Raw genomic sequence first — 26993 nt, forward strand, 5'->3', positions numbered from 1 at the left:
CATAAAAATTAAAACACTTTTTATTTCTATAGTGCACATGTTTTTCATAGCCTGTTTGACTTTTAAATTATTAGAATAAAGATATTCTTTATTATTCGTCAATAAGAACATCCAGGCATGAGTAAAGTGGGAGGCAAATGGAAAAACGATCAAATGATAATGTAAACTATTTTTTGTAATATTGTCTCTAAATTCCTAGACTTTTGCCTATACGATTTTTGACACGGTCTTCAACATTAAAAAACAAAAACAAAAATAAAACAAAGTCTGGTTTTGTAAAATGACTGCTGTTGCACCTTTGTTCAACAGCGAGAACAGAGCGACAGTGTCCTCTAATGGACAACGTTATATTTCATTGTTACCATAGCAGCCGGTTCTAAACACTGTAGTATCCGCTTTGTACAGCAGCAGAAATGTTTCGGGCCCGGACAGAAAGAGTGATTAAAACCATCATTTGTGAAATAGTGGAGGAGTGTGTGAAGAGGGGACACTCGTTTTCCGAAACGCTGGTGGGATTCATGGTGAGTAACCCAGACCCGCCAGCTGACTGGCAGATCACTCAGCACAACGGTTGCAAGTCTTTATTTCAACCAGTATTCGTTATGGAGACCATCACAGAACATTTTATTTCATAAAATATCTGCGCCGATATCCAGAATGTATTTGTTGTGTTTCTGTTCAGGTGAAAGCTGTGGTGTTGAATCCAACAAACGGTTTCGATGTAGATCACACGCTCTCGGAAGAAGACGTCCAAAGACTCAAACAGGTATTTATGACGTTGCAGCTCACTCTGCAAGCCAACCAGGCTCCAGACATCAGAACATGCTGTTTTAAATGGGTAACTTTTATTAACTGTTCTTCTTCACATACATCTAAATAAAATGGCTTTTTTGCATTTTAGAGGATACAATCGGCTTAAAATCTTTAAAACCCATAGCGTTTGCATGGCAATAGATTTTCTGGCACCTAGAAAAAACTACTGTTGGAGGACTTACAGTCAGTTTGTAGTACAACTATAATAATGGTTCAGTCTGTGTTTATGTCTATAAAGATGTTATGATGACCTGTTTATTTACATGCATGTCTGATGAGGCTCTTAAAGTGCATATTACTTTTGCTAGCTTTACTAAGTGATTCAAACTCAAGACAACCGTCTCTTTCTGTTCTCTCCTGATCTTTGTGCTTGACTGAAACCTTGAGTGTTAGAAATGATGAAAGGAAGCTGAAGTAGTCAGACAGGAAACTCATACATTCAAGTCCAGGAATTTATTCCTGCATAGCAACGGCCGTGTGACCCTTCTTCTCCGTTTTCTGTTTACAAAGGACTCGCTTTGTTTTGTTTTGTTTTGTTTTTTTTCCTTTAATGCTCCATTTTTGCAACTTGGTTTGTTTAGGTTTGTTGACTTTATTTAACTGCAGAAATGTCGACATTATTAGACCTGCTTATCTCTGTAACACAAACTAGTTAATAGAGATTTCTAAACAGCATAACCTGCCAGTTAATGTCTTCCTGTCTTTTTATTCTCAAAGGTAGAACTGTCCAGCTTTAACTGGAGCTTCTCAACAATCTGTTGAACAATTTTGAGTCAGCTAGTTTCAAAATGAAGTAGGCTATACATTCTTCAGAACCACAGGAGACAACATATAGGTGTAGTGATTAGTTTGGACTGTTATCAGTGAGTCACAACACACTGGTGCTGCAATCTGATCAACCACAGCAGACTATAGCAGGTGAAGGGTTTTTGATCTGCAGTTCTGTCATAGCCTAAATGAACAAAACCTGGTCTAGTTAGGCAGGAGAAAAACTTATGGTATGATATTGTGACGGCCCATCAGGAAGTTGGGCCAGTTGAGCCGGGCCGTAACAATATAGAGACCAGTGTCAAGGAGCTCTGTTCGCCCACTGACTGATGTTGGACAGATGTCCTGTCTCTAGATTATCAGTCATGGTGCACTTCAGTCACAGTTCAGTAAATTTTACTTTAGAGTGAGGGGTTTGAGGCAGTTGACCAAAATCCCGGACGATTTTCAAATTCCCCCCGGACATTTTTTTAGGTCTGAAAAGTAGGACATGTCCGGGAAAAAGAGGACGTCTGGTCACCCTACACCTGGCAGGGTTTTCAATACACAAACAACTGTTAATACATACTAGAAATAATTATTCCACCATTGTTTTTTTTGTTTTTTTCCCCACCTGGGGGTCCTTTATGTGGGCTCTAGTGTCCCTTTTTTCATAGTAGGCTGACAGGAAAGGGGGAAGGATAGGGGGTAAGACATGCGGCAAATGTCGTCGAATCGAACCCGCGACGGCTGCATCGAGGACTGAAGGCCTCCAAACGTGGGGCGCGCTAACCTCTACGCCACCGGCGCACGCCCCATTCCACCATTGTTTTGGCACCCATTCTAGCATGTCTTTTTGCTCCACTGGCTGCGCTTGGTGCAAAGCAAAATTGCCCATTGCTCATTGCCCAGAGCATGGGACAACGTAGTGGAATTCAGAGCACAGTGGAGCTAGTAACACTTTTATTCTGAAAATCCCTCACAGGATTTTTTTAAATGTTAAGATGTGAAGCAGTCATGCCTCCTGATGAATTGTTTCTGGTTGCAGCTCTGCTTAGATAAGCTTACAGAGGAGACCAGCCCAGGTCTTGATACCATCAAAATGCAACTTTATTTCGAAATGAACTATGCCTCTCGATGTAAGTATAAACTTTAAACTGTTAACTGTTCTATATGTTCCAATGACTACTCTAGAATTTTTTTTCATGGGGCATAATTTTATCTTATCTTTGAATGTAATAAAAAAAAATTTGATCACAACTTTGATATTGTTCATAGAATGATAGTAAGTCTATTTGTTCTAACACTGTCCAGGGTTACATTAAAATGAGAAACAATGGCTGTCTTCCAGTGACTCAGAGTATTTTACTGAATGAACTGTAAATGTCTTTGCTTTGTACCAAACCTGCATTTGCTTTCGCTTATACATTTTACCATCCAGGGCTGTTCCTGCCAAAGGCACTTTTTTAAAAAGTGGCTTAAGACATGTACTATATAAATGGCACTATATAAATAATTTATATAATCACTTTAACAAAGAGTAATAGACAACTTTTTATGCAGGTGAGTTTCTGGCGGAGATCCATCGGATACTGGAGTTCAAACTCAGTGGAATGTGTCGGGAGATTACAGATAATAGAGCAAAATCCAGGGATGATTTCCACACTCTGTACCATCAGATAATTACCTACATCCTGCTGAGGTCAGCAATAGGTTCACCTGCAAATTTCAGCTGTGTACAAGACACTAACGGTAAGTCACGTTTGAAGGCATTAAGGCGTCAAACAGCATGCTTGTAGCATGCTGGTCTAAACAAGGTGATGGTTTATGAGATTTAATTGCTTCAAAAGCCGTCCCATTCATCACAGCATTGAAATCCCCATATCACACCAGGCGCTGAAACATTTAACACATCATTTTACAGTGTTTCCAATTAGATGCTGTGTTATGTTTATACCAAATAAACATATTAACAGACAAAGTTGCTCTGTGAAAAACAAGCCAACTGCTGTATTTGGGGGAAAACAAACTAACTTTTACGCAGCAGCAATATCAAAAATAAAAGCACACAGCTCAAACCAGAAGTCAAATACTTTACAACAAAACCATCAAAAATACTGACAAAACATTCACATTTGTTGTAATAAAAATCACTTATGGTTATTCTTATGATTATGGTTACTGCTTCAACAGATGGAAGAAATTATGCTGAATGATAAGTAAATGATATTCCAATGTTCATGTCTGCACACTGCAAAAGTCTCCTCTTGGAGATTTAGTACCAACTTCACAGTGCGAGTTAACATACATATTTAATAAGTTAATACGATATTTACAATCTTTTTGATTCATCTGTTCAGTCAAAAAATAACTGCCAGAAAAAACAGCAACATCTATGCCGAGGAACACAGCAGACAGGTCTGCTCAATCCATCAGCTATTATTGGTGGATTGATGGAGAATGGTACAACTGCAAAGGACATTATCCACCCGTTTTCAAACATCATCAGTTAGAAGTGCAGGTGGTTGATGAATATAAAAACCTCAGGGTTCATCTGGACAACAAACTGGACTGGAGACACAGCAATGAAGCAAGAAGGGACAGAGCAGACTGGACTTCTTCAGGACGCATAAAATCCATCAAGGTTTACAGCAGATGGTGCAGATTTTCTATCAGTCTGTTGTTGAGAGCATCATCTCACGTAACTTTTATTTTTTTTAAATATATGTTTTTTTGCATATTTGTTAAAACTCTTCCTATGGCATGATATAATACAGAGAAAATTGAGCTCCTAACTATAGTCAGAATGTTCTTTGGCTATTGCCATATTTCATCACCTTAATCCATGTGACTGTGGAATGTGTCAGTTACTGTCAAGGGCATGTTGTAGGGATGATGATGATGATGATGATGATGATGATGATGATGATGATGATGATGATGATGATGATGATGATGATGATGATGATGATGATGATGATGATGATGATGATGATGGCTCTTTTCTTCTTCTCTTACAGCTGCACTGCAGAGTGTCTTACCCCTGAATGATCTGGGAGCGTTCCTGGTTCTGTTGAAGAAAGACAAGGAGCAGCAGCTGAAGGAGCTCACCATGATTGTAACAGGAATCCGAATCTTCAACGAAGCCAGCAAGCAAAACGAGGAACTTTTAAGCCTCCACAAATTAAGTACGTCTTTCAAAAGTTAATCTTTGATGAGTTATTTTTAAATAAAGAACTAAAACACATAAGCACACTGACAAAAAATATAATTCATATACATTATATAATTTCTTAGCACTTCAGATAAAACCGAATTAGGTAATCAGCTATTATTCTCATTAAGGGCCAATAAAATCTTGGTGCAACCTAAGTCACATTTGAAAGTAAAATAAATTTTTTTAAAAAGCGTCCTAAAATGGATAAGTATTGTTTGCACAAAAAATATATTTTGACTAAATAGACTATTTTGACTAAACAGACAAGGCTCTAATATTAACCAAGCCTGGCTGTCAGCCAGCCTACCAGCCAGGCTGACAGCCAGACTGACAGCCAGACAGACAGCCAGGCTGACAGCCAGACTGACAGCCAGACTGACAGCCAGGCTGACAGCCAGCCTACCAGCCAGGCTGACAGCCAGACTGACAGCCAGATTGACAGCCAGACTGACAGCCAGACTACCAGCCAGGCTGACAGCCAGACTGACAGCCAGGCTCACAGCCAGGCTGACAGCCAGACTGACAGCCAGGCTGACAGCCAGGCTTGGTTAATATTAGAGCCTTGTCTGTTCAGTCAGAAGCCAACCATGTTCATGATTCTGTCTTCTTATCTGTCTCAATTTGTCGTTTTTATTCAGTTGCATTAAAATATCACTATTTCATTTCGGTATTCAGTCAAACACTGTTATTATTTTAACATTATGATGGTGGAATATACCCTTATCGATTTTAACAGGATAAATGTGAAATATCTCACTAGTTTCTGAAGACTGCTGTTCTTAGTTTGACAGAAAGGCCTTTTATAGACCATTACGGTGTTGAGGGGACTAGACAAATGGATCATAAAGAAACAATCGGTATTGTAATTAAGTCAAGCCAGTAGTTGAAGCATACGTTACATACTTTACTGATTAATTTTAACTTAACTGAAATATGCTCTCAGTAGGCTCGTCTGTAATAATTTCTGCTCTGATCTCAACATTATGCAGTCTCTCCTATAAGAAAACTTGATGCAGCCATCAAGTTAGTGGACTAAGAATTCCAGCAGTCAGCCAGGACTGACCTGACTGCTGCTGACCCAACAAAGAAGCTGAGATGACATTCTCATGCTCAGATCCTCATAAATCAGTCCTTAACTCATATTTTATTAGTTTATTAATAGTTAGATTTCTTAAGTACCGGTACTTGTTTTGTTGCTCTGTTTATAATATTTTGTTTGCTATATTAAAACAAGTCTTTCTTGCAGTGAGATATTGGATCTCAATGAGACAACCTCATTGATGTTTATAAATAAACATCAATTTTAAAATATTGTTTCTAAGTTGTGCAGTTGAACCCTCAGGCCAGACTCTGTTGCTATGAAGTCAAACACTTTACTGGTAATAATCATTTCCAGCAAATACTTCACAGAAAACTTTATACCCCCTACTTCTCATAAATATGTAAAATATTTTTCCAATGTTGTCCTTTTTCACTTTGTTCTGCCCTTTATGTTGTCCTGGCAGTGCCTGCAGTTCTCCAAGAAGCGCTTCAGATCAGTGATAGAAGCATTAAGAATGAACTGAGGATCACACAGGATTTGGTGTGGAGATACACCGCTGTGCTGGAGAAGCTAACACACCCCAACATTCAGCCTGCCCAGTGTGAAATGCCCATGACCCAGCTCAAACAGGCTCTCTATAACGTCAGGCAGCATGAAAGTTTTCTAAAAATTTTACAGGTGAGAAAAAAGTAGTCTAAAATTAACGCATATTATTTTAACATGTAGCAACCTTCTGCTAATATGGTAATGATCAGTGACATGCAATATATCAGTATCAGTATCAACATCAGTAACAGCCAATACTTGTTTTTTTGGCTATTTTGATTAGAAAAGGTGGGCCAATATTAGCAAACAATGTTTCTTTCTACCTGAGGGAATGTGGGCCAGGGTTCAGGGGGTCATGTGGGGTTTGTTTGGTCATGTGGCAGTGATACTGATGCAGTGGAGTGTTTAATTGAAGCAGAAACACAATGCAGAGCATAAGCAGAGCAGTCACCATAAATTTACATGTCAAAAGGATGGAGACACTCAACATTCATGTAGGCAACAGTTGGCCTGCAAAAAGTTACAATAAACCGCAAGATGAATATGACCCATATTTAACACCACTGATAAACTTGTGGAAAAAAACCCCAAGAAACAAAGATGTTTGAGTCTGTAAGATGCTGAAAACATAAGTATTTTAACTGTGATTGTAAGGAAGAGAAAGAAAAATAATAAAATGTGGTTGTTAAAGAGATAAAAGTGTTTATAATATGTACATTAATGACTGCTTATCAAATAGTTACAAATACTTGGCATGACAGTGATCCTGAAAAGCCTAATTCAGGAGGTGACTAACTGAACTGTAGTAACATCTGATCACAGACATGTGAACAAATTGATGAACAAACTGGGTTTCATTTCAACAAGGACAAAAAAAAATTCATCAAGAGTTTAGTGAAATGTTTCTTAAAAGCTTCATGAAATATCATAAATATATACTAATATGTGAAATTAAAATAAAATCTCAATTAAACATTTGCATTGTTTGTTACATTGTTTTCATTGTTAAAAAACCATGTCTGCTGGGGAGAAAAGCATAGGAAATTTGTCACCAATCTTGTTGTAGAAGAATTGACACAATGTTTAATTATTTTCCATTTGAAGAAACTTGTTTTGCCATAACACATATAACACATAACACAATCATATTAGGATAATTTAATGACATTTTGTTATACAGCAATAAAACAAGACAGCTTTTTTTCATGAAAATTAAACGGATCAGTAAAACTGATCAACAGATGAATCAAAAATGGTTAAAGACAATTTTTTATTATATAAGTGTTCAACAGCAAAATATGTACTTAAGAATTAATATGTGTTTCCTCTTTGCTGCCAGTCTGATGCGAGCATATGCTGCCAGCGTATGGAGAGTCGACAGGCTAACCTTTCTTCTGTGTTGAAGCAATTGAGAGAAACTGTGTATCCAAATACAGCCATACCAGGTTCAACGGTCTTTGTAAGTGCTTTACAGTTTACACCATCTTCTCCTTTTAGTGTACATGTTTATCATCTGAAAGGAATTAAAAAACATGAAAAGCGAGAAAGCGAGAACGACACGGTGTTTCAGTTAGAACACCCACACACTTCTATCACACTGGAAGGTAAAAGCTCGACAATATTGGCCATCTTATAAAATAGGTTTAAAACAACACTAAGGTCAGAAAAACACTAAAACAGAAGGAAAAGCAAATGTATCAGGTTGTGCAAAGGAATAAAAGTCTTTTTTACTGAGTTCTAAGGGGGCATGTCTGATATGCAATAGGAGACTGTTCTATAAACACTAAAAGCTATGTCTCCTCTGAGCTTGATCTGGTTGTGCATTGTGTCTTGTATATCTTCAATATTGTTGAAACAACTTCTACTGATCAGTTACTTATTGAACCTTGTTTTTTCAGCCGTTGTTCAAGGCTGTGACAAAGTTTTGGTTTGAGCTCCAGGATGAGGCAGAACTGCTGCACATTCTCAGTAACATCACAGTCGGTCTCAAACCCTTCCTCGTCTCCCAGGCTAAGAGGTTTTCGCAGGCGTATCTGGACAGCCTGCTGCAGGCAACAGAAGTAAAGACCGACGGCAACAGACTGGCAGCGTCATCAGGTATGGCAATTTCACTAACATAGTCAACCCTGAATGTACAAATGAAACATGTTGATCAAGCTTAGTTAAAGGCTAGAAAAGCAGACTTTACTGAGTGATAGTGGATTTGAGGGTTCAAGCTTCTGCTGTTTTCTGATTCCTCCTCCAGATGAGCAGATTGACCGGACTCTGCTAAATACACAGGCCTGGCTCCTGCCTCATGCAAATGACAGACTGAAGGAGCTGCCATTGGAGTACAATGGTTTCTGTGGTTACATGTTCGTGAACCGAGATGGTCTGCTACTTCCAGGTATTGCTCACCTAAAACACAAAGAAAATCACATTCATCTCCTCAAAATAGAATAGCGGTTTTATTGTCTTTGTAACAATAAAAAATCTGAACCTTATCTCCATTTAATCACATTATAAGAAGCTTGATTGCTGCACAGTCAGTAAGCTTTTCCATTTATTGTTGTCAAGAGTACAAATAACTTCTGACATGCGTGTATAAATACAAAAACATTTCTTTGTTTTTAATCCGTGCCCCCATTTCATATCAGAAACAAACTGGGTAGGGGTAGTTAATTTGGGGCTTAAAATAAAGTAAATGTCTATTTTTGCAGGAAATCCGTCTATTGGGGTTCTAGAACACAAGGAGAGGTTCTATGCTTTCAGCTCCCGGGAGGCAGCTTTGGCATTTGCCTCCTCTCCAGATGACTTTATTGCTCAGGTGGCAGAAAAATCAAAATTTTTCCCAGAACTTTTTCAGCTCCTCAGACTCCATCAGCAACTTCCCAGCTCACGCTCATACTCTGAGGTTGGTATCTTTACCAGGGTAATGAGGCTCTTTGTTCCTTTCTATAAGTTAGGAACCTTTTCACCAAGAATGTAGTTTTGTTTTGAAAATGAGACTCCACGGTAAAATGTATTTCCCTTTTTGTGTAACACCAACTGAACTCTTCAGTTCCATAGTAAGCTGAATACATCTTGAGAGCATCTGATCTGTTCTCTTGTTAGCTTTAGGAACAAAGCGTTCCTGATCTCAGCCGCTGTCTCTGCTTTGCTTTTGCAGAAAGAACCAGGGCAGAGTTTATGGCCTATGCACATCAACAAGCGGGAAATTGGAATACAAACTGAGACCCACCCAGTGGAAACACACATTGACAAGACATACGAGTGGAATGAGTGGGAGCTAAGACGAAAAGCCATTAAACTGGTGAGCCAGACCCATACATGTTTAACAGTGTCCACAGGCATGAAAACAAAATGGAGCGCAGCATATCTTTCAATGCATTAGCAATACAATCCTGTGTATGAAATTTAATATTTATATTTTCCAATGCGTTATAAGTGTAAACCATATATGTGTACATGCACACCCCCACAGACACACTGATGTTTGCTACATGCAGGATGTTTTGACACAAAAGACCATTTTTTCCATAATTTTGTTGATAGTAAAGAAAAAAATAATAAAAACTGTAAATGAAAAAAATGTAATTCAAAAGAAAATTCCAAGGTGGACACAGTGAGCACCGCCATGCAGCTGCAGGAAGGAGTTCACGCTGCAACCAGGGGATCGCTGGTTGGATCCCCGCTCTGAACACCTCTGTCTTTGTGTCTTTGGGCAAAACACTTCACCTGCCCTGCCTGCTGGTGGCGCAAGATAGCAGCCTTACCTCAGTCTTCCAGCCCTATGACAGTCTACAATCTACACCAGCTTCCTATATATAACAGTTCATATACTTAATATATTCTACTATGTCCTGCTCATAAATATTTTATTTATGTTTCCATGTATGTAAAAATATTATGTTATATATTGAAGATACATATAACACATATTTACATATATAACCAATGCATTTTTCCAAATTAATCATATTACATTATGGTAGGTGTTTGTAAATATAAAATTCTAACTATTTTGGGATATATAAACACATATGTTACAAATATATAATATATTGTATAATACATGAATCAACATATATTAGAAAATGTATTGTAAAAAGAATATATTAGAATATATTTTCAGTATATTTCCAGTAATACATTAGTAAATATATTTTTGTAAGGAATGGTCTGAGTGGTTTTGTAGAGTTAAGAGTTGTAGGTTTTTAAGACCAAACTGATTTCTGTTTTGTATTTAATGTATCTCTAGTAGCTTCCACTACTGCAACACAGATTGACTTTCTTTTATTTTCAGTCTAATAAACCTCTTTTGTGCTCCACAATCTAAGGCTAATATTCGGACAACAGTAACTCACTCAATGCAGACCAACCTGAGCCACATAAGACGGGACAACGTTAGCCAAACATGGCTGCCGAAGGAAGCTACCTCTCAAACCATGAGAGAGAGCGGGAGCAACGTCCCCAACCCTCAGACATACCTGCAGGGTCTGAGGGGGCAGAGAGATGCAATGGTGCTGAAAGTAGACCTCACCAGACCTGTTGAAGAAAAACCATGATGACAAACCTTCGATGAAATTAAAGTTACTGTGAGCAAATTATTTCATCATTTCAACATTGTCTATATATGTATGTTTGTGGTTTGTTTTGTGCCTGTGTCTCTTCTAACCAGTTAATGGAATTGGAACTCAGAGAAGTTGGACTTAAACTTTCATGTTGTCTGACCATTTCCTTGTAATGTTGTACAGAACATATTTCCTCAGCAAATGCTATTTCAAAGTTTATAGAGTTGGTGTGAGTTTGTGTTTGTAGTTTGTAGAGTTTGTGACTGTGTGCTTAAGCACACATACACAGCATCTGGAGACTTGATGTAGTTTCTACTTGTGTCTGTAATCAGCAGTCTTCTAGTCGGACATTTATGAGAAGTTTCAGTCTGGATTTAAACCCCAACACAGCTCAGCTCAGCTCTGCAGGCTATCAGTGACATCTCACACACTGTGGACTCTTTGGTCCTGGTTCTTCTGTGGATCATCAGATCCACATTAGCACACTGATTATGTCTTTGGTTCCAATTTTCTCCTTTTTCTGCTCATCTGTCAAAAACCTTACTTTTACCTTTGATCCAGTTGTCATTCCTACTGGTGGAAATAAGAGCAAGACCATCTGCAAACAACCAGCATTTAAAAATATCCTTGACAAGTAAAAACTGCAATTGCTTTTAATATGGTCTAGCTCAGGTCATTTTTCAATAAATTCAGTAAAATCAGACAAACACATACAGTCCAGTTCAGTCAATCTAACTGTTCTTCCTCCATTTTAATAACACAGCTCCAGCTTAAAATGTGAAAATAAAAATCACATCTTCAATCACAATGAAAATCTTCTAGCAAAAGTGAAGCGAAGCTAGAAGTCGATGGATACAGGATACAGTCAATGGATATTTTTCAATTTCCCATAACAGCTGTCATTATTTTAGCGCATTTCGAGTACTGCCCTTCAACATCCTTGACCTGACTCCATTACTAAGGTAAAATGTAATGATTGTCATACAAACATATCTCTATGGACTGAAAGATGGACTGAATCAAAAATGCTTATTTTTGATTCAGTCCTTAAGTTTATCTTAAGGTGTAAAACATATATTTGCAAAACTTTTATATGAACAAATGAAAATGTTTCACTTCAGGTGCCCCTGTTAAGACGGCAGGTGTTTCACTTAAAGCGTTATCGTTTTAAGAGTAAATAGACCAGTAGATGATGTTGAAGAGGATATAAGATCCAGGAAAGATGACCCTGGAGTATTTGTCTATGGCGTGTGTGTCAATCCAGATGCTGCTATAAGCCCTGGAGCCAACATGGCCTGTCATCTGGTCAGTCTCCATGGCCAGTTCAACCAGCATCCTTTCCCTTCTCATGCCATTCTCCTCTGGCATGCCGTAATTTCCTGTGGTGTTGACGTCCACCTCACTGTAGCAATCCGACATCATGCCAGGATGAGCTATGCCGCAAGTACATGGCAACTGCAATGAAAGTTAGAAATGTAAAAGCAATATAAAGTTAGAACATAACTTGCAATACCTGCAAACAATTAGTAAGGAATAACAGACCTGATAATGACAAGCTCAAATCTATAATCATGGCCTTTAGTCAGATTTGTCCCATTGAGATCAAAATATCTCTTTTACAATAGAGACCTGTCCAACCAGAATCCTGCAGTCTGATTAGTGTCTACTCTCTAAATCTAAATCTCATTCGTAAGCCATCAGAAGTCTGTAGCTTTGATGTACATACCATGTGAAAAGGAAGGACAAGCAACATAAATGCTTCAAGAATGTGATTGTTTTAGAAAATCTCTTAACCCACACACAGAATCAGCCAGTGACCAACAAGGTAGAAATGATAAACAAGAGCTGGACCAGCTTGGTCTACTGGTGCAGTCTGAATCACCTGGAGCTCCAGGTGAATCGTCAGCTTGCCTATGCCTACAGTGGATCACTTTGGATTCTTAGAATCTAACTTTTGTAGTGATCTGAAGTGATCCTCTCATAAAGACACTATTCGACTGGGCCAAGCAGAGATACTTGCAGGAACTTACAACCAGCCTCTGGAACTTATGGTCATATTCTAGTCACTTTACAGCCAGACTGTAAAGAACAATTAGGCTCTAGAGGAATAATTATGTTGTTTCTGCAGTTTTAGTAAGGGAATGGGTGATGACAATATTCCAGGTCACTTTTACCTTAAAAAATGTTTTTGTCCTTCATAGAGGAAGTTTAAGTTTGGATAGATAAGGAACTAACAACTGGAAAAGTGCTGAAATGTCCCAGCTGTGGATGGGAAACGTCCATAGACCTTTATTATGAAATGAGCCAAGGAAACTGTAAGTCAAAGAAAATGACGCCATTGGTCAAAACATACAAATACACTCCAACAGATATTAAGTCTTACGAAAAAAAATTGTAGCCATTAAAAAGCAGAAGATTTTGAAATATTTGTCGTAATTGTTGAATTTGTAATGTGTCAGATGTGCTAAACGAATATTCCCATGGTCGGCCTGATCGGAGCAGAGAAGACTCTAGTCCTGTGTGATCATTTTTTTATTCCATAAGTTTTTAATTCCCTAGTAAGTTGTGTGAAGCAGATGTTCAGCATGAGCTTCAGTTATTCAGGACTAATACATGTCTGAGGTCAGGAAACAGGCTGCCAACAGCTCTGCAGACCCCACACATCCTGGACATAAACCGACTAGACATTTATCACCACAGAACTGTTTTCAGCAATGAACCAGTTCTTTTTCCATGCTGTCTCTGATGAACACAACATGTAGCAGCCAGAGTAATCATCTACTCATCTTTAAAAACATAATAATTTATTATACACATTTACATCCATAAACATATTTATTTTTATTTCCTTTGAAGTTTATTTCGTTAAATATCTGCATGATAATGATTTTGTACATACAAAATAATTCAATAAAACTGATTCTAGTTCTGAATCTGTGGGGAGCTGATTCAATCACAAAATCATGAACTTCACCATCTTTTAAGCAGAAAGGAAAAGAAAAGAAAAGACATTTACTTTAACGAAACTATAGAAAGACAGAACATTAAGAGGCAAATAATATACTCTAACCTTCAACATTCTACTTAAATACTGTAAAAATAAAAGATCTAGTTAAAGACTAAAGTTACAACATCAAACCAATTTGCATTCCAGATGATTAAAAATGTGACCTAATCTAGTAATAATTACTCTATTCTCTCTTTTTAGCTAATAATCTTTCTTTCAAAATGCCACTTCTTGGAACCTGTCAGTGATAGCACATGGTACCAACCTTCTCCCGCAGTTTTCTTTCCTTGCGTTCCTGGAGAGTGGACAGATAGTTGACAGCGGCATATTCTATGACCGAAAGGAAGACGAAGACGAAGCTGATCCACAGATAAACATCCACAGCTTTAATATAAGACACCCTCGGCATGGAGGCATTGACTCCAGTGATGATGGTTGACATGGTTAGCACAGTAGTTATACCTAAAACAGAAAAAACAATACAGTTAGACCAAATAAAGTTTCTAACTATGAATATAATACAAAGCCACAGTCAAAGCTATACAAAGAGGACACATAGGAAAACGATATGGTGACCTTTCTCCACCAACATCCCATTATAAGCTTCAAAACCCTTCATACAGATAGTACTTAAAAATCAGCATTTATTTTGAGTCTCAGTCTAAACAAAAGCAAAAAAGAAAAAAAGAACGAAAAAAACAAGTCCAGGTTTTATTTTAACTTTAAACATTGCTTTATATATCGTTCTACTTTAGATGACCATGGGTCATTTATGTGCAACAAAGACTACTGTCTAACCAAGTGGCACTCTGGCAGGAACAGCCCTGCGGTCGATCCAGAAGGACACCCAGGACAGCATGACCATCAGAGTGGCAGGAAAGTACGTCTGCAGCAAGAAGAAGAAGATGTGCCGCCGTAGGGTGAAGTTGATGTACAGTCGGTTGTACCAGCCTGGAGACAAGAGTAAAAAAAACTAAATTAGGCTTCACAAATTCTATTGTGAAGAGACACAGTTCCCCATTTCCCTGCAGCACCTGTACTGCTGTAAAATGCCAGCTTTGTGGTCGTATGGAACTCCTGGATGAGGAACTGAGAGAGAGAAATTCTCTCATCCGTGTTTAAAGACCTGTTCCCTTCCTTCCAGTACAGCATCAGGTCATCATCCGTATAGGCATCTGAACAAATAGAAAAGTATACACAATATATATGTCTGGTTAAATTAAATAAACATTTCACACAAGCATGGCAAAAGTGATTATTCTTAAAATTGCAAACTCAACGAGTACTAAAATTAATCCCCATATTATTTGAAGTTCATCAAAAGTCTTAGTAACTTACAGCTTTCAATTTCCAACGAGCACGTTTGTGTGTCGAGAGGAAAACGACTCAGGTCCATGCTGCACATGGCTGTGACTGTAACTCTGCAATCACAAAGCAGAGTCATTTGTCGAGTCGCAGACAAAGATTTTCTGAAGCCTGAATATTTACTAGAAACAATGTATTGTGGGAATGCTGAGAAATTCATGCAGATTTATAAATATTTGTGCAGATGGGCAGGACAGTGCTGTTTTTCTTGTGACCATAACTCAGTTTTATTTCTAGTGCTTTGCTTTAACCAGCATTAAATCTATCACAACCAGCTCTGACAGTATAATCTTTTGAAAATGTAAGTGGTTTGCAAAAGCATTCGTACTCTTGAACTTTTCCGTATTTTGTCACCTTACAACCACAAACATAAATATGTTTCATTTGAATTTTATGTGAAAGACCAACACAAAGTGGTAAACAATTGTGAAGCCAAAAGACAATGATACGTGATTCAAAACATTTTTTACAACTGAAAAACTGAAAAGCGGGGTGAGCAAAAGTATCCATACTCCTTGAATCAATACTTTGGGGAGCCACCTTTTGCTGTAGTTCCAGCTGCTAGTCTTTAGCAGTCTCTACTTTAGGGTTTAGTCTCTACCTTGTATTTGGCTCCATCGATGAGCTCTTTAAAATTGCACATCTAACAGTATTTTTTTTTAATTCTTACTCCTTGTTACAGTGCTTTCTGTTTATTGAAAATAACTGATTGGCTGAAGTGCTTTACAATCAAACAGCAGGGATATAAAATAAACTATAAATTCACAGTTTTTTTCATTTCAAAAATCATCTGCCATATTTTTATTGTTTTTGTATCAGAAAGTGTAGCTGTCTGGTGATTTCAACTATTCAATAAAAGTTGTGTTTTGTGAAAAAGATGGCGGGTGAGTCGCATATTAGGGAACTCTCTCCAGTCAGCAAACTAAAATATTCATAAAGATAGAACATAAACCTGTAGTGTCAGTGACTATTAGTGCTGGTTCTCCAAAAGGTCAAAAGAAAATCAAAAAAGAAATGGCAGAGTTAAAAACAAAGACAAGGTTTAATAAAAGTCATAAAAATCCATAGCATAAATAACCCTTGGTATTTAACTTCAATAAAAACAACAGTTTCTGATTAACAAATTATCAGAAGCAGGAGCTTTCCAACTTCATATAGTTAGTTGAGCTGCATGTAAACCTACGCTGAATATTACCCAATCCTTATTATTGAGACAGGATCTCAGCAGGAAGCAGGTTTCCGACAGAAGTGTGTTAAGCCAACTGACTGGACAGGAGAGGCTGGAGTGGTTTGCAAACTGTCATCATCATATTCCAATCTGTTTTAGTCTGGAAAATATCCAACCAGCACTAACCCTGACCCAATGCAGATTAACACTGGCCATGTGATGCGAATGTAAGTCTTTCATAATACAGTATATGATCATCCCATAGCAAAGTACCATTGCAGAAAAATGCCTTCTCTGTTATGAGGGGTTATTGTTTCATCATCACATTTAAGCAGAAAAAAGGGTGTAAAACATTAAAATATTTCAAGTCAAACACCAGATTTTGTGTAATAATAACCCAGGTCTGAAATATCACCATTTCAGTTTTACTTGCATCTCCTTGTCAGAAAGACTTTACAGTACACGAGTCAGTCAAATTAAAAGGCAGCTGGCTGGCTGTTGGTCTTTGCCTGTGAGGATTACAAAAAAAAAACAAAAAAAACAAATATCTGTCTTAGTTCAGGACTTCCTATTTCTCACCAGGATTACCCGGTCATTCTCATGTCAGTAAGCTTTTTTCTGGTTGGCCTTCATTTTTGTAATTTGATCTCTGCTATTTTACTAAATCCAATTCTGGTTCAATGTTATCTGATACAATTTGTATTGTCACTGTCCTTAAGTTACATTTGATTTCATAAAGTTATAGAGGTTTGAACAGGAATGACTTGAAGGTGCTTCTTGTTTTTAAAAGCAAAGATGAACAAGAAGCGACTTTGGACTTTCGCTGAATAAATATGACATTTCTGTTTTTTTATTATAGAATTGTACCTCGCAGGGTGGAGTATTTCTGTTACATTCATTGATTTCTTTCCCTTTTTTTAAACTTTAATTCCTGCCTTTGTGGACAAAAAATTGTTTTTTTGGACAACAGTTCCTTCTTGTTTCGGATTCTGTGTATAGGGGAATTTGTCTGCCATAACTCAGGAGCACGCATTTTGAGTCTGAAAGCAGGGTTTTATGTATTTTGTTATCAAAACTTTTCATACTTCTACTTACATTTTCAGTTTGAAAGCAGGACTTCATGTCTTTTTTTCTCAAAACTTGTAATGCTTGTAGTCAAAACTCCTTCAAACATTCACTCTGCTCTCTCAAACCTTTCTCTTCGCGCTTAAAACTTGTTTCTGCTCAGATCAAATCTCCGCTTGCAAACCTCTCTTGGTTCCAAGAAAAAGTACCAAGGAAACGGTACTTTATCTTGGAACAAAAAAGTGCCGTCGCCTGGCAACTTCTCAGCCAATAGAATTAAAATGTTCTACTGGGTGTATTTGTTTCATTCTAGTGGGTGTGCCTGTGTGGCCTTTACTTGAAAAGGAACATAAACTGTGGCTGTTAACGTCTTATTACTGTTATTCTTCTGCTTTTTCCAAGTCAACAATGAAGCAGCAAATATTTTGCACTCTAATTTCCATTCAAGAAGTCAATCCATTTTATTTCCAGTTCTTGTAACATGGTAATGCAACCAGATCCCATAGGTCTGCCAGAGCGAGTTACTTTACAGACTTGCTTTATTTGGACTAATAAAGTCTCCCGCCAAATCTGTAAACATTTTCATTCTCAGTCAGTTCAGAAAAATGCAGCAAGACTATCTTTAATACTTCAACTGTCCTCTACAGAGGGGAGGGGAGGGGAGAAGGTTTTATTAAAAAGACACACATTTGTTGTGTTTTTTTAACAAAAGAGGGAAAATCTTTTATTAATCTGTCAATATCTGGCTTTGATATCAGGATACTGAAAAACACCCAGTCCCACCAACTGACATTATTAAACTAAACTGTCCCAGTGATAAATTAGGGATAAAAATACAACAATGGATTACCTGAGGCTGTAAAGGACTTTGCCATCGGGGTACACTCGCAACATGACGTTGTCTGTGGTCGTGTCATGTGTGAACGACTTCTTCGAGTGGACAAAAAACATGTCAGGTACCCATATCTTCTTCACCAGGCGACCATCGAAGGTCATGCTCTGGTTGGTGTTGCTTTTGAATGACAAACGATCGTCTTTCCAATAGTGCCTCAGATACAAGGTCATAGTGAAATCCTTAAGAAAAGAAATAAAAAATTGCTTTTCATCGTTGCTTCAAGTAGGAACAAGCTGTTTCACAGTTACATACCATATCAACCTCTGAAATCGCATCCAGGCTTTCAACCTGAACATCCACTCCAACTGGGACAGCAGGCCCTAGAAAAACAGGATACAACTGTTTATTTATAAAGATCCACTGACCTCTCATTTACATCAGTGTTATGAAAAGGGTGCAGATGTAACCCAGGAGCCTCATTTGGAGCAGCTTGGATTATCTATCTTTCTTTTATTCCAACTGTTCTGATTTAGACAATGACTTCTGCTTTCTATTGCCAAATCCCCTTAAAATCTGCTGTGTGCTGATCCCTGGATCCTGAGCACCAAACAGGAGGCATGACTGCTGTAATCCCAACAGATATGAAACCAACAGTTCATAGATATATACACTGCAAATGCAGGGATCCAAATAGTTTGTGGCCATGACCATTTAATGAATTCCTTTATTCATTCCAGGAAGGAGGGATTGCTGCTTTAAAGTCAATGTCACAACACAAGTGATTGTCTACTACTCATCCAGGGGCAGTAAGTTAGTGACTTGGTGAAATCTGCTGGATTTCCTTACCCCAGGGGTGTCAAACTAATTTGTCAAACTAATTTTCATTTTTATTTTGAGACATATCCAGATCATGAACGTCCTCGAGGGCCCATTCGTGCCAAATTGTATTAATAAAACCCATAAACAAACTGTTAAAATATTAATAAATAGCTGCCTCCCCATTCGATGAGTATTTCTTCAAATGAAATCATATTCACCATCTTTTCGCACTGATGCAATTTGACAGCACACAAATAAAAATGGCTTTGATTTGATTAATAGAATAAAGTTGAAGTACATAACTATAATTTTGAAGGTTCAATTTATGTATCCTTGAAGGACCACATGAAAACATGTGGGAGTCAGATTTTGCCCCAGGACCTTTAGTCTGACACATACTGTATGTCTTAGACAAAAAACTTTCTTTAATTTAAATAACTAACTGAGCTCACTCTCCTGTTATATCACAAAGATCAGTTGGGATGAATGCATGAGTGAATTGAAATGGCTTTTTGGAAAGTGCTTTGAGGCACTGAATTAAATATTACACCAAGGGATGTGCTGTGGTGGCGCAGGGGTTAAGCACAACCCACATAAGGAGGCCTTAGTCCTCGACGCAGCCGTCGCAGGTTCGATTCCCGGCCTGGCGACCTTTGCCGCATGTCTTCCCCCTTCTCTCCTTACCCACTTTCCTGTCAATTAACTATCAAATAAAGGCCACTAGAGCCAATAAAAAAAAAAAAAAAAAAAAAAAAAAAATATATATATATATATTACACCAAGTGTTTGGCCACAGTGATTCCTAAGGCAGGGATGTGATAGCGGTTTTAAGTTAGAGAGAGAAACACTAAAGATGTCCATTAAACATGTGACCTGGCATTTCATCCTGTCCTGTGTAGACTGACTTAAATCCATATTCAACAAAATGTGGCAGATGTTAGAGGACAGTTGTGGCTCTTACATCCTGAGTCACATGTTTTATTTCCCTGGAAAACAGAATTTACTCCTGATATTTCTGTCTGCTTTAGCTCTGGATTCTTGGTGGCTGAGAAGGCGTGAGTTTTGCCGACCCAAGTAACTGTATACTGTAAAACATTTGAGCCACATTTAGTTGTGTCTACAAGTCAAATAAGTTTATCCATCCATCCATCCATCCATCCATCCATCCATCCATCCATCCATCCATCCATCCATCCATCCATTTTCTGTTCACCCTTGTCCCTTAGAGGAGTCGGGAGGGTTGCTGGTGCCTATCTCCAGCTACGTTCCGGGCGAGAGGTGGGGTTCAATCTGTCCCAGGGCAACACAGAGACATACAGGACACACAACCATTCACACACACACTCACACCTAGGGAGAATTTAGAGACACCAGTTAACCTAACAGTCATGTTTTTGAACTGTGGGAGGAAGCTGGAGAACCCGGAGAGAACCCATGCATGCACAGGGAGAACATGCAAACTCCATGCAGAAAGACCCCGGGGCAGGAATCGAACCCAGGACCTTCTTGCTGCTCTACCAACTGCACCACTGTGCAGCCAAATAAATTTAGCAAGGTTTAAATTTTGAACCCAGACGTGTGAGTTTGTGAAAGATAAACTTAGAGTAGCAAGTTGGTTAACTTTAGTCAAACCTCTAAAAGGTAATAAACTAGAGTTTTTAGGTTAGCACTGTGCTGTTTAATAGAATTCATTATCAAATCAGAAGTTTTGTTCTTGCAATTTGAACAAGAATTTGAATTATTCCAAAGTATAATAAGTATTAGAGAAATGTGTACCCTTTACTAGGTGAGGGAAGTTTTTTCCTTGCATATTGTGAAATAATTATTAAGTTTAAAACACAGCCTTAAGTTAAAACTCACAATTCAAGATTAATGAACTTAAAACACAATGTTTAGTCAACTTGTCTCTTGTTGTTAAATCAACTTCATGAACTTTAATTTCTGAGTTCAAACCAATACAGTTTTCTTGATGACTTAAATGAAGGTGGACTTTCATTTTCAAATTAAACCACCTTCAAATGTTTTAAAGTGTAGGGTTTATTCCTATCTCTATCTTCTAGATGCTTCATGTCATCTTTGGCTTCTGGTTGGTCCAAGTGACCAGTAACAACCCATATGGGACGGTCAGCTATAGAGGCCGCTGTTCACAGTGGCTTCCCCACACAGCCTGCAGTGCTTCAGGAACGTCCAGCTCTGAAGTTGTGCAGTTCATTCCCAAAGCAAAGTTTATCCTCTGGTTTTTACTGACTGCCGCAACAGTGTTCAATATGCTGGGAAAAGTATGGAGAATGTCCCACGAGAGTCTCCAAGGCCTAGATTGACTGAGTGCTTCAAATATTGAATACATATATAAATATGTATTCAGTCTCATTATTTAATTTAGTCTCAATTTAGGCTACAGCCTTTAACTGAAGGAAGTTTTCCAAAAACTCCATCTGAGATTATGAATCTATAGTGGAATCCAAGTGAGAGACTTCAATTCACAATGACTCCAGCTTTGAGTCATAGAGCAGATTAAGAAGGCAGTTATTGAAATCGAAAGCTACAGACAGGCTGCTCAGTAATTAATCACTGGCTTGCAACAGCATGGTTCCACCGTAATCCCACACTGTTATGTCATCTTTGCCAGCCAGGACTGGGCGCTCTCACTACTATGTTAATAAAAGAACCGAGCCTGGAGAGCGTAGATCGGAGTTTACAGTTAAGTCTAGGAAATCAGCTGGATATTTATAAGCAACACAGCTTAAAACACATCATAACCCACAAGTTTCTGCACAGAAGGTTCCAAAAGATGAACCGCCTTACCTCCAAACCCTGGTCGCATTGTGAAGTCGTGGTCATCTATCCTCAGCAGCTGCTCTGACTTCGTAGCCCTGGCTTTAGTTATATCTGGACTTCTCTTGTATATTGGGCTGAGAGAAAATAAGGAAAACGTTAATCATTAAAGAAAGACTGAGAATTAATGTCTTTGGGGCTTTTGTTTTATCAACACACTTCCTCTTTTGGGCCCTTTTAGAATCTGTTGGGATTTTAGTCATTTTAAGGTCATAACTGAACATTTTTTGAAAAGTAGGAGTTGTAAGCTGACGTTGTCAGGGAGGGTGGGTAAAAATAAAACCTTAAATCGTCTGACTTCAAGAAAAGCCCTCAACCATTGAAGTTCCAGTTTCAAATTCAGTTTATCTAATATAATTGGACTGTTATTAGAGCAGTGACATAAACCCACAGCAATTTCTAAACATTTGTCAAACTGAGCTACAGTATCTCAGAGGAACCCAAAACTAATTATGTTTTTTGGTGAGCAAACCTAACAACAATTCAACTCTGTCTTGGATGTTTAACATTTTTGATACTTTTATTAACTTCTTATAATATATTTATTCTTTTAAAATGGCTGCCTCTTCAAAAAATAATTTAAGGTGAGTGTTTTCTAGTTCTTTACACATGATGTTGTTCCACTAGTTCATTGTATTTACCATTATAGCTTTCCATATTGAAGTTGTTCTTCACAAGCAAATAATCTGATGAATTTCCTAATTCTAAAGGCTGAGGAAGGATTATATAGGGTTTAGTGAGAAACATGAAACTGGGCCATCTGTCGCTGTAGATACCAAAAACAATGGTGTGATTAAAATGTTGACCTTATGTCTTAAAGTCCACCATGCTTCTTTAATCTCCACCTTCAACTAGCTCAGTTATACTCCTAATTGAACTAAAAATAGACAAAAACATAAAAATACCTGGCGGTCTTGTGACTGAGTCCAAGTGGAGACATTTCTTGTGTCAACCTGAAATAAGGAAAAAGAGGACATTTTATTATACACTATTAGATAATATTACAGCAATAAGGGAGGTAGAAAAGTAATGGTCTAACAGTCATGTATTTTTGGGAAACTCAACAGAATTTATAAACTGCAGCAACAATGATATTGTTCATTAATTCATTTAAATCTCTAACAGTCGCATTACATTAGAAAAACTACTTTATTCTTTAGAAAGTAAATACAAATCTAGAAAGTTTGGCCACCAAAAAGCACAAGAATGTAAGAGACTCATGTTTATGGTTCTTTTAAATGAGCCACCCTTTAAATTGTTTTAATACAAAACATTTGATCTGCTCTATAGAAGCAGCATTAGATGTTCAGTTGCTCTGAAGTTTGTGTTTCTGATTCTCCACTTTGTGATGCTCTGAACCTTTTTAACATGAGACAGATCTGAGATGCAGGCAGGCCCAGGCCCAAAGCTCTCCCATACACAGATTTATTGTTTCACATTAGTCACAGAGAAGCCTCTGAGTATTTATACTGAGGATCATGTTGGTCTACTGTCCATTGCCATTTACATTCCTTGTGAAAAGCATATTTCAAGTGTAACCCTGCAGAGTAACTATTGCTAATATGGTTATCAGACACAACTGTTAAGAAAACTTAACTTTTTATGTATTCTTAAACCCAATAGATGTCTTATTGTTGTATTACCGAAAGAAAGTCAAAGGTCATCCACTTTTTTGTTCTTTGCTGCCTTGGATGGACCATGGGCCTCTCTCCCTGGGTGGATATTGGCAGATGGGGTCGGTGGGGAGCTGACAGGAGGACAACTCCCTTCACTCACTCCATCATACCACACATGCAGAGCCTTAGGGTGCAGGCGCAAATCACAAAGAACATCACTATAGTTGGGACCACATAAGTTCCTATCGTTTGGGATGATGTGAAATAGAACTACAACAATTTGTAGTAATCCATTAACCCCATGAAGCAGGCTGTAGCTTCACTGAATAAATCTCCAGTTAAAACCAGTAAAATCATCTAATCTTCTCAAATCTGAAATCCTCTGACAGCTGCAGAGAGACAGACAGCCTTTGACTGTGACAGGCCATTAAAACATTTTAAAGATTGTTGATTTTTCCAAGTAGATTGGTTTTACTTTTAACCCTGTTTGTTCCTGCTACAGTCGTACCAAAGATACCTAATAATAGCTCAGGAAGCTAACAAACATGTGAAAATTTGATGGTCAGTTTCAAGAACTGCAATGTGTAAAAGCTTTATGGAGTCTATTTCTTACTGAGGAATCTACTATATTTGTTATACAGGAGTTATCCTTTGCTATTCTCAGGAAAGCAACCTCTGTCCCTGACCCGTTTCTGAGAATTGAGAGTTCACTCTACATTTCATGTTAAGGTTCAAGACTGACTTCAACTGATTTGATGAAGGCAGGAGATCCACTTTCAGCTGTGAGTGGATCAGCAACTGGAAGTAACGACAGTCTACTGATTCAGGGTCAGCATCCAATGTGAGATAGGAAGAAACAGGTGGGGGAGATGAGACAGGAAATCAGCAGGGTAGTTCTGAGAATCTGGCTGTCAAATAACATCATAATCGAAACACAGCAGGCAGGCAGAGTAGTGTGTGATACGCAAACCAGTCCTATTGATTCATTTGGTGGTGTGTGCGGAGAGTGAAACATCAGCCCCATAAACATGTTTTCCATCACTCTGCATCTGACACAGAAGAAATAGCTGTACTCCAACAGTACAGTTCTTTTGTTCTGTTGCACATAGTGTGCCTCCTTCTGTGCCACCTGGGTTTTCATACAGCTCTCAGCCCACAGTCACTTGCATCAGTAGAGGTCATAAAGCAGGGTCAAACCGTGCCAGAGGAGACTAACCACCAGGAGCTTCTTGACTTCTCTAATGTTTGCTTGTGTATCTGAATGTCCATTATAATGTGTTCTTGTCCTTAATTCCTAGGATGAAGAAACCTAACCTAAAACCACACTGATGTCTTCCCATGAAGCACTGCACTACTGCTCATACCAAACAGCAGCTTGACTGCACACAGCAATAATATCCACATAGTTTTCCTTAAGAATTTCCATCATCAGGTTCTGATGAGCTGAAAGAACAGAGACCAGTCACTTGAGGGACTCTGCAGAATGTGAAATGATCATACCAACTGTAGTAAAATATGTTGATGCTATCTTCATGCATGGGCAGTTTATAGTGTCAAACATCAATCCCAGAAAATATTTTTGCATCTTACAAGAAGGCAAACAATTAGCTTTCCTTAATAACTTTGAATTGCTTAAAAAAAACTGGGATCAACTCAGTTTTCATCATCACTCTCAGACAGAAGACACCTCTTGCAAATGTCGTGCCCCCTATTCTCACCGCCTGAGGCCGGTTAATGAGAAAGTTCTTGATCCAAAGGCACATTAAGTTGAAAGTCCTGTGTCATGGAGCTTCACTATCAGCTTCACCAGGATGATGGTATTAAATCCTGAACTGAAGTCGATGAATAGCATTCTAGCATAAGTGTTAGGATGCTGCAGATGTGTCAGGGCTGTGTGATCCTCTATGGACTGGTTCCTCCTGCAGGCAAACTGGTGCCTGTCCAGACCAGCAGTTCCAGCAGGTTATCCTTGATGTGCTTTAAGATGAGCCTCTCAAAGCACTTCATAATGACTGGAGTTTTTCATATCTCTTTGACCATCACCGTAGGATAACTTCTCAGATGACCGGTAGGCAGCATCATGGGCTCTGAGCAGGGACCGCACAGTTCTAGCCATCCACAGCTTCTGATTAGGTAAAACCTTGATGGATCTGTGCAGGACTGCACATAAGACAGAACAGCAGGTCTAGAGATCTGAGCTGTCTTTGAACACCTCCCATTGAGTGAGCTCAAAACAGTCCTGAAGTGATGAGGAGGCCTCCTCAGTCCAGACCCGAACAGTTTTAACGTCGGGTTTTGATCTACAGATCAGCGGTCAGTAGGCAGGGATGAGTTCAGCTGTGACGTGGTCAGACAGTCCCAGATGTGGACCTGCAACAGCCTCGTATGCCTCTTTTATTGTTACAGTAAACCTGATCCAGGATATTTTTGTTTGTTGGAAAATGTATGAATTTGTGGAATTTGGGTAACGTAGTCTTAAATACTGCTTGAGTAAAATCTCCTCCCACAATAATAACTGCCTCAGGGTGAGAGTTCATCTGTCTGCTTATCAGATAGTAAAGCTCCTCCAGAGCTGTTAGCATTAGCTTTTGGGGGAATATAGACAGCAACCATCAGAATGGAGCAGAACTCTGTTACCAGCAGAAAACAATACACTTGATATATGACAGTGGACAGAGTTTTAGTGGGTTGTAAGTTATCCCTGATTGTTTAGTTAAGTACATCCTGTTTTGCCACCTGCTGTAAACCAAAATTGTAGACTTGAGTTAATATTAATTTTAGATGACTGACACAGTAAAGGAGAAATCATATGTAAAAAATGCCTATTACATAAATGTAAAAGTTGTGGGACTATAAGGTAACTACTCCATCTGATGATACCATGAGCTGCATTGTGTTTCTTTCTTCTATTTGTAAAAATGATGAAATGTAAATAAAAAATATTGCAGTGCCACACTGGGACTGGGACATCTTATAGTTGCTGTCTTTAAAACAGAGCAAAGCTTTGGTTTGCATGTTAGCTGTTTTTTTCTGACAATCGGAAGGTTTATTTCTATTTAATTCAGTTATTTCTGGAAATCACATAACTTTGGTTCTATAGTGAAGCCCTCTAGTTTTCAGAATATTATTGTCAAAGTAATCCTAAACCTTGGTACAACTCGAAATCAGAGACATCATCTCTGAAATGTCGTTCAGTTTGCACTTACCTGATGTGTTTATAGGGATGCAGACTTTGCCCTTTGGTGTTCTTGTGTCCGGACACCTCGACCATCCAGAGCAGCACGCTGAACAGAGCCACATCCGTATGCATGACGTCCACAGCCACAGCCTTCTGCTCCAGAACGCTCAAATGTGCAGCCAACTCC

At 38.4% G+C, this 26993-nt stretch overlaps 2 protein-coding genes across 3 annotated transcripts; one reads left to right on the plus strand and one right to left on the minus strand.

Annotated features, from left to right (window-relative positions):
• The first annotated feature begins 350 nt into the window (after window positions 1-350).
• cfap206 (cilia and flagella associated protein 206) lies at window positions 351-14803 on the plus strand. Its single transcript, XM_044105674.1, has 13 exons — window positions 351-521; window positions 683-766; window positions 2609-2699; window positions 3124-3312; window positions 4581-4748; window positions 6283-6497; window positions 7705-7824; window positions 8264-8462; window positions 8611-8751; window positions 9065-9258; window positions 9514-9657; window positions 10685-10942; window positions 14742-14803. The coding sequence occupies exons 1-12, from the start codon at window positions 414-416 to the stop codon at window positions 10910-10912; spliced, it is 1881 nt and encodes a 626-aa protein (XP_043961609.1). The 5' UTR covers window positions 351-413; the 3' UTR covers window positions 10913-10942; window positions 14742-14803.
• On the minus strand, window positions 10954-26941 carry LOC122824852 (gamma-aminobutyric acid receptor subunit rho-1-like). 2 transcript variants are annotated; one of them, XM_044105675.1, is made up of 10 exons: window positions 26835-26941; window positions 22918-22965; window positions 21983-22089; window positions 18671-18738; window positions 18374-18597; window positions 15264-15346; window positions 14960-15100; window positions 14724-14876; window positions 14191-14387; window positions 10954-12373 (listed from the first exon to the last, which is right to left on the minus strand). In XM_044105675.1, the coding sequence occupies exons 1-10, from the start codon at window positions 26936-26938 to the stop codon at window positions 12086-12088; spliced, it is 1413 nt and encodes a 470-aa protein (XP_043961610.1). In that variant the 5' UTR covers window positions 26939-26941; the 3' UTR covers window positions 10954-12085. The 2 variants fall into 2 exon arrangements, with proteins under 2 accessions (XP_043961610.1, XP_043961611.1); XM_044105676.1 differs by lacking the exon at window positions 26835-26941 and adding an exon at window positions 23656-23744.
• Between the last annotated feature and the right edge of the window lie 52 nt (window positions 26942-26993).

Source organism: Gambusia affinis, linkage group LG22 (genome assembly GCF_019740435.1).
Source record: "Gambusia affinis linkage group LG22, SWU_Gaff_1.0, whole genome shotgun sequence".
NCBI lineage: Eukaryota > Metazoa > Chordata > Actinopteri > Cyprinodontiformes > Poeciliidae > Gambusia > Gambusia affinis.